The 8,794-nt window shown below is 39.2% G+C and overlaps 1 protein-coding gene across 2 annotated transcripts; it reads left to right on the top strand.

Moving 5' to 3' along the window:
* The first annotated feature begins 398 nt into the window (after window positions 1-398).
* LOC133011747 (leptin receptor overlapping transcript-like 1) lies at window positions 399-5,532 on the top strand. 2 transcript variants are annotated; one of them, XM_061079609.1, is made up of 5 exons: window positions 399-449; window positions 1,130-1,205; window positions 2,165-2,351; window positions 2,542-2,654; window positions 3,146-5,532. In XM_061079609.1, coding segments are annotated over exons 1-5 (393 nt in total). In that variant the 5' UTR covers window positions 399-433; the 3' UTR covers window positions 3,147-5,532. The 2 variants fall into 2 exon arrangements, with proteins under 2 accessions (XP_060935592.1, XP_060935591.1); XM_061079608.1 differs by lacking the exon at window positions 3,146-5,532 and having other exon boundaries at window positions 2,542-2,658.
* The last annotated feature ends 3,262 nt before the right edge of the window (window positions 5,533-8,794 follow it).

Below are 8,794 nucleotides of genomic sequence, written 5' to 3'. Positions count from 1 at the left end.
ATGTTTACGTCGCTAGTTTCTTATAGTGTAATGTTAATTGCATGTCTGCTTGTGTATTGTTTACACATACATGGCAAATATAGCTCATATCAATGTGGAAACTGTTGTGTTTCTTTTTAAAATATAAAGTCTTGACCTTATTATGTTATAATCTTGCCTTTAAAATTGAACTAAACTGAATACCTTTTATTATAATGATTTCTTTTTTATGCCATGGATTTAATTTTGTGAAGCATTTTGTCACCTAGTTTAGATTAAGTGCTACACAAATAAAGTTATTATATTCTTGTTATAATATCTCTATAGCGTGTGTATGACCGTGTCTGTGTGTAGAGTGTTGATATCTCCGCTGCAGGAGGCGGCCCCTGAAGGCAGCACGGCGGACCGGAGGGGGAAGTGTTGTCACTGTGTCTCCAGCTCGTCTCCAGCAGCCATGGCCGGGATTAAAGGTTCGATTCCCTTTCATTCACCCGGGATAAACCCCTCTTAACCCGGGTCCAGGGTTCCAGCAGCTCCGTTAGAACCAACACGTACACGAACCGGCGCGTTCTGCACGTTAAGCGAGCTAACCGGGTTTTTGTGTTAAGCTAGCTAGCAGCATATAGCATTAGCATGATGCTATGATGCTGCCGGGGCCATAGCGTCATAGCGTTAGCATGATGCTAGCACTAGCTTACCAATTAGCATGGTTATCAACAATTACACACATTCATACGAGCTGCTCCTTTAATCAGTGTTTAGTGTGTGAGAAACAGTGTTTAACAGGAGTGTGTCACAGCAGTGTGTGTGTCTGTGTGTGTCTGTGTGTGTTTGTGTGTGTGATTGTGACGCTGTGATTGATGCAAGTGGATTAAATCACTGTGAGCATCATCATCATCATCATCACTGTGGTTTCCTCTGCTGGTGAAGCTGTGAACATCAGCTGATTCCTCACATGATGCTCCTCAGGGGTCCTGCTGCTGCTAATGGGGGGGTGGGTGGTCCAGGAGGGGGGGGGGGGTCTGGGGGGTCCTGGGGGCCACACATGAATCAGACAGATGGTGTGTGTTGCTTTGTCCCTCATGATGATGATGATGATGATGATGATGATGATGATGATGATGATGTCTTCCCTCTGTCTGTCCTGCAGCTCTCATCAGTCTGTCCTTCGGAGGGGCCATCGGTCTCATGTTCCTCATGCTGGGATGTGCCCTCCCTGTGTACGAGTAAGTGCCAGCAACACACACACACAACAAACACAACAACACAACACAACATTGATCATGAATTAAGTTAATTCCCGATGAATAGCAGCATCAGGAAGAAGCGGGAAGAGGGAAGTGTGTGTTGACAGAAAGAGAAGAGTGAAAGTGAAACCTGAGTCTATTTGGTTTTCATGTCAAATGAAACTTACTGAGATATTATGGGATGTTCCTTCAACTCACCTGTTATAAAACCAGCGACACACAGAAGCTGTATAATTTGTTCCTCTGGTTGATGAAGCAGAACAAACCCTGAGTGGAAATAAGCTGCTGCGAGTGGCAGAGAGGTTTTTCATTGTTGATGGACAGATGATGGATATTTGCCTTTGCCAGATTATATTTTATAACACTGAATGTTCCAGGTCTCAGCTCAGTTATTAAGAATCACAGCCTCACAGCAACTTAGCTTTGGGTCCTGATGTAAATGGAGGAGAAATTAACAGTTTATACAATTACCACAAATCATCATTAAACTACCGCTGAGTCTCTCAGGAGCCTCTTGACAGTCAGCTTGTAATCCAGCCTTTGATGCACTGGGATCTGATCGATCAGTGGAATTCAAACAAAGGCTTTGTGTATTTGCAGCAGCCTGGAGGAGAAGAAGCAATACGTGTTTATGATCAGTGGAGCCTCACTGATATCATCTGCCAATTTCAACATGTTAATAATACAGGCTGGTCCATATGGAGGACTTGCTTTTTCATTATTTATTATTGATAGTGCAGCTTATTCGAATTCAGTTTTTACACAAGTTTGCACCTTAAATCGAGTATATATTTAAAACAATCCAATTTCCATTGCTATATCTTATATTTTTTGTATAAATATTGACGTATCGGCATCAAAAAGCACCATATCTCCTACATCGTGTCAGTTTAAACCTTGTGGGAATTAATTTCTTCCTCTTTTTTCCCCGTCTGCAGTAAATACTGGCCTTTGTTCCTCCTCTTCTTCTACATCCTGGCTCCGATCCCGTACTGCATCTCGCGGCGGGTGATTGACGACACAGACTCGGCCAGTAACGCCTGCAAAGAGCTCGCCATCTTCCTCACGACGGGCATCGTCATCTCAGCCTTCGGCCTGCCCGTCGTCTTCGCCAGAGCTGAAGTCGTAAGTCGCTGTAGTCGGAGCTTTGTGGCCCCTCCTCCGTTTTCTTTGTTTTACCAAGATATAGCTTTATAGCTTTAACTTTAAACCATTTGTCACTGGTGGCTGGAATTGCATTTCTTCTGTTAACTGGTGCGGTTGGTTTTGACCTGGATCTCGTTAATGACCGACTTCCTGTGGCGTTGGTTCACAGATCGCCTGGGGGGCGTGTGCGCTCGTGCTAACGGGGAACATGGTGATCTTCGGCACCATCCTGGGCTTCTTCCTCGTCTTCGGATCCAACGACGACTTCAGCTGGCAGCAGTGGTAATGCAGCGGAGGGAGGGGAACAGGGGGGGGAGGGGACCTTAGTCTGAACTGTTTTTATTAGCGTTATTATTATTATTATTATTATGGTATTACCGTTGTTGTTATTTATATGATGACCACCACCCATCAATAGACTCACACCAAACCAGTGCAATACGCTGTTTTTCTTTTCTTTTCTTTTCTTTTACTGCCTGCATCTTGTTGAACTGACGTTACAGTGGGATGGAAAACTGACAGAGATTTTAAATCCTTCCACATTTTGAATTTTGCTCTCTGACTTCTGTGCGTTTTTCTCCATCTGTGCTTCTGCTTTTTTTCGTTTTTGAGCAACGTTGAACAATATTACGTTATCTGTGAAACAAAGAACAAATTGAACGTCTAGGACACTAAAATATGATCTCACCAAAAGGACAGGGTCATTATCTGGCTTCTAATCTAGTTGATTCGCTGAAAATACTGTGAATAAGCTTGTTTTTTGTTCCATATAGAGAAGCATGAGTTTCCACTACCACACCTGAACTCAGCTGCAGGCGATCCTGCTGTCCTCACTGCCCCGGAGTTCTAGAGCCGCTTAAATGGAGACGTTTGGAAACTCTGTCTTTTTATTCACACACAACCTTCAGACCTTTTTAAAATGTAAATTTAACATGTGATCGTTCTCTCGGTTTCTCGTGACATGACACAAAGAGGCGGTTTGTTTGTTCCCTCTCAGCTCAGAGAAGAGGATTATATTCAAACAGGCCACTGCACAGATCAAATTTAACTGACTCTGTGATTTCCCCCGGTGCCGACAGGATGCAGGCTGCTTATTCATTCGTTGCATCTGATAGCGCTCAGTTCCCCAAACGCCTGAGTCAACCTCGCAGTGTCAAGAGAGCACGTAGAAGCCAGTAGTATCTGCCAGCTAGCGTAGGATAAGCTGGAGGCCAGCGGCCAAGCAGCGGTAAGACCTGGGCGACTTATAAAGACAGCCTGGTCAGCCGCTAGCAGCCCTTAAGCTTTTAAATGTGACTCCCCTGCCTGGACTCCTTCAAAATAAAAGAATCCAGACGCCATGTCATTGATTTAAAATATTAGATCCAGATTCTGAGTTCATTCTGTCGCTTTTTCCTCTCACCAGCATTTCCCCCCGGATTAAAAACAAAAGTTACGTTTCAATTATTTCTTTTTTTTATTTTCAAGTTTTTGGTTTTATTTCCTCGTTCTGTGTGAAGGAAATGTGTACGTCGGTTTGTTAAATCACTTGTGGGATCAGGTCGGTGTCGTTATGTTTAATTGAATTAAGCGTCGAACATGTTAGACTTTTATTTTCTGTTGTTTGGAAACGTGTTCTCTGGAAGATAAAGAGTTAGCATTTCTTTTTTTATTATTTTGTCCTTTTCAATAAGTCTTTGTCACTTTGGGCTGCAACTTATTCATTTTGCAGATTAATTTTTCGATCAGTTGATTAATAAATTGGTCCATAAAACATCTACTTTCAAACCACAGAGCACAAGGTGACGTCAAATCTTTAATCGACTTTCATTTTAGACAAAGAAAATCAGCAAATTCTCACATTTCAGAAATTTGCTTGATAAATGTCGAACGATGAATCGATCACCAAGACATTTGCTCAATTAAGTGATTAATCGTTGCAGCTCTATATTATATTTTTGTAGTTGGGTTTCCACACACAGCAGATTTCCAATGGAAGTTTTGTATTGTGTTGAAGATGCTCATAGTTTTCACTGATTCTGTTCCACAGTTACTGTAACATCTCAAATGTTAAAAACCCCTTTCTATGATTTTAAAAGCACTCATTCATTTTACAAAACTTGCTTTAAAGGTGTCGTTGAAAATCAGATTAAATACAGGAGGTTTATTCACTTTGAGTCTGAGAAGGAGCCGGGAAGCGATTCAAGTTAAAAACTCTCAAACTCAAATCCCTTAAGTTATAATGTGTTAACTTATCTGTTTAATTCACACAGAAATTAAAATGTTAAAACTGAAATTTGTGGTTTTAGAGTAAACCATTATTTATCTAGAAGTTGTTTTAGTACAATTACCAACGAGCCACAACATTAAAAGTTAAATCTGTTTTATATGTTGTGGTTAATAAGTGTATTTAACTTTTACTACAAACTACCTTAACTACAACGTAAGTTTCATGTCATTCAGCATAAAAAAGATTTTATCTGTTTTATCAAGAGGAACAAAATGAAAATTTGTTAAAAATATGTTAAACTAAAAACTCTTTCCGAGGAGAGAATGATTTGGAACCCACAACTCCCACTCTGACCTGACGGCTGCTTCTTAGCTCGATGAACCGGCGCTCGCCGTCCACGCCGTGTGGCACCACTTCCTGTGTGGCACCACTTCCTGTGTGGCACCACTTCCTGTGTGGCACCTGATTCTTCCAGAGATCACAACCTCAGCGAAGGCATTGATTGTATTAAAATGGCGGGTTTTTTGATTTCTGTTGAAAACAACCAGTATTTAAATGTTGAAAACTACTGACATTGATTTGTGCATGTTTTTTATTATTTATGTGACACCACTTAGAATCTAAAAGAAAAAGCTCTTAACAGTAGGTTGGCCCCCTGGTGGTCGGTGAGCCCGTCTGTGAGCAGGGTGACTCCAGATAGTTTCCTTTAAAGCTACGTTCTCTGACTTCCTGTTTCGTTTCTGAATTCTTTCTGAGTTCCTCTCTGTGTTTCTGTTCTGAGCACAGATTTGTTCCTCTCACACATTCGGGAGGATGCTGTATTTATTTATTTGAACGGAAGCTTTGCCATTTTCTATTTACAACTTTTGTGTTAATGAAGCAGAAGCCAACAGGGTGGTTTTTCCTTTTTCTTTTCTTTTCTTTTTTAAATAAACGCCATTTCTGAACATCCTCTCGTTTGACTGACTACATTCGCTCTGCGGCTCCTCACTCGACTTCACAGCAAATAGATAGATAGATAGATGGATGGATGGATTACTTTATTCATCCCCGAAGGGAAATTAATAGATAGATAGATAGATAGATAGATAGATAGATTGATAGATAGATTACTTTATTTATCCCCGAAGGGAAATTAAGTCGTCATAGCAGCTGGTATATTTGAATACAATAAAATAAAATAAAATACAATACAATAGAATAAAATAAAAAATATTGAGGTAGAAAGAATAAAAAACAAACACAAGATAAATAGGTAGATAAGGTGCAGTGGCAAGATGATGGTAAAAGTACTGATGATATGATGGTAATGTTATTGTTAGACAGTATATAAAAATAGTACAGTATATATATAGTATATAATATAACATAATATATTTTTATATATGATAGTAATTATACCAATATAATAGCAGTATATAGTAATGTCAGCAACAGTATTTATAATAATAATAATAGTAATATAATAATAATAATTATAACATGTACACATGTATAAATATGTGTATATAGACTTATATATACCAAGAATATACAGAGAGTATGATATAATATGATATGATATATAGTAGAGGTATAAATATAAGTATTTGACTACAATAGATAATATAATATATATATGAGTAAGAATATGTAGACAGAGTGTGCAAAAGACAATATTATTGTATAAAATGATATATAATATCAATATGGTTTATATTAACACATATCACATATGATGTGACGTAAGTGTATATGGAGCAGTGTGTTGTACAGGGTGATGAACTGATATCACAGCGTGGTTTGTTCACGGTCAAAACATCTCATTGTGTCGGGTGTAAACAAGCTTATATTGAGGGGAAGCCGGTTTCATGTGTCATGATACTGCAATTTTGACATACAATTATAATTTATTTAATTGTCATTTCACAAAGTATAACACAATTAAATATCAATCTTGCTGCTGCATCCACACAGATCAGGCAATAATTTAAAAAGGAAATGACCATATTTTAACATACAAATAAATCAAAATAGAATGAACAGGTGTAACTCATGAAAAAAGTTGGATAAAGTTTCTTATTGTCATAAAAGATGGTTTAAGAATTTACTGAAATAATCTAAATGTAATAACTAGTATTTTTTATTATTGTTTAAATGAAATGCAGCCTGTGTTTTGTCACTTTAACTGACAGGTAGTTTTACTGGGATTTATCTGTTATTTGACAGAAACCAGAGTAATAAAGTTAATTTGTCTCCCTCTGCTGACGGGGAATGTAATAGCAGGTATCAGAAATAACAAGAGAATCACCACCACAGGTCAACAAACACCGTCCAGCGCCAACAACAACACGGATTTATCATTTTTTACTCATGTGGAGTATTAGCTCAGGATCTGGATCGAACACACACACACATATAGCCTGAGGGCACATGCCAGTGATGCCGTCCTCTATGTAGAACACACAGAATAAGACAGAACAGACCTGAGGCAGCAGCAGTGAAGCCACCGGCCTGCGAGACCCAACATGTCTGACCTGCACCAACTCCTTCCTGCAGCACTCGCCGCCTCGGGGAAGAGTTTTAATACAGAAACTTCACGTATAAGAAGCCGACAATAAGTGCATGAGTCATGAGTCTCCTTCTTATTCAAGCAGCAGGGACAGTTCAGGCCTGAACACACACACACACACACACACACACACACACACACACAGAGACACAGACCAGCAGCAGCAGCTCACCTCTGTGTTATGACAACAGCAGCTTGGATTAACTTGCCCTCTGTGGTCGTGCTCCAGGTCCAAGTCTTCATGCATAGGGAGAGTTAAATATTGCAGGAAACGTTGGGGTCTTATCTGAACCTGGGGGACAGTCCAACCCGGCCCTGAGGATCATGGGAAGGTGGACGAGGTTTTAGAGAGAGGACAGCGGCTCGGAGACACATGAGCATGAGGAAGTTTTTCAGCGCCCAGCGGGACGAGGACTTCAGTCAGATCCAGTATCTGACGGCCAAGTGCACGCGCCTGGCTCATGATAAAGGTACGTCAGGAAGTCACACACTGTTTATCTACCACCATACCATCATATCTACATTTAATAGTATACCTGTGTAGTATTTGTGTTCTTACAGTCAGATGGACCCACGTGCACATGAAACACCCACGTTCATAGTTTTTATTCTGATGTTTTAATGTAGTTTTTTACATTTGCACTTTTTAGAGAAGATCATGTTAATGTTTTAATCTGCTTACCTTTGTGTTACGTGCCACTGTGGTTTTTACACTCTGTCAGTTTATTAGGAACACCCAGGTGAAACTATACTGCAGTCTGAACAGTACTCTGCACTTAATGAAAGTGAAATAATCATAATGGAGTTTGTAGTTTGTTGTGTTGTTGGTTTGTATTTGTGTTACAGCGACTTTGTCAATAACAGAAACACCTTGTGTGCAACATCCACCGACAGAATTGACTTTAAACAGTCTGAGCAGCAGCAGGATTTATTTCTGTTGTTATTTAACCTGTATTTCTTTAATTTTACTGGAGGTAGTTTAATGATTAATTAGGAAAAGCACAAAACTCAGTTACACTTTCATAATGACTGATGAATATCTACAGAGAAAAGGTTTTAAAAAACACGTTTTGTAATATACCGTTTATTGTGTTGTATCTAAAAGTGACATCACTGCTATTAACTAGATATTTGAACGTGTTAATGTTTAAAATTAGTTTCATGATCCACTTATAGAAAATACCAGAAGTACTAAGATGTTGAACAGTAAACTTGACTTGGTTCAAAGTCTTGACTTGAAAGTGAAAATGTGATTTACAGACAGTAAAACTCTGTGTGTCTGTATTTATTGCTTTAATAAAACAATGGTTGATGGGAAACTAAAACAGAATGATCCCATGGAAAGTGACAATAACCTTTTATAACATCACCACAGTAAACGAGAAGTCAGGCGTCAGTTTAATAAAAGAATAACTTCCCGTCTCTGAATGTTGAACGATATGTTCTAAAGGCGTCAAGAGCTAAGACCAGAACGTGTTAGTACCTGTGATATCTAGAGCTGAACATTAAGATCTGTTAAACCATTAAAACGTCTATGTACTTGTACACTCATTGGATAATATCGAGCCTCTTAAATCATCAGAGGAATCACGACGGGAAGATTTATCACCATCTGTCTCTACAACTCCTATAGAAGTATTTGATTAGTAGTGTTTTGGAATA

This window comes from Limanda limanda, chromosome 10, assembly GCF_963576545.1.
Source record: "Limanda limanda chromosome 10, fLimLim1.1, whole genome shotgun sequence".
Classification (NCBI taxonomy): Eukaryota; Metazoa; Chordata; class Actinopteri; order Pleuronectiformes; family Pleuronectidae; genus Limanda; species Limanda limanda.
The sequence above is the reverse complement of the archived record's forward strand: the minus strand, read 5'-3'. Positions and strand labels throughout refer to the sequence as shown.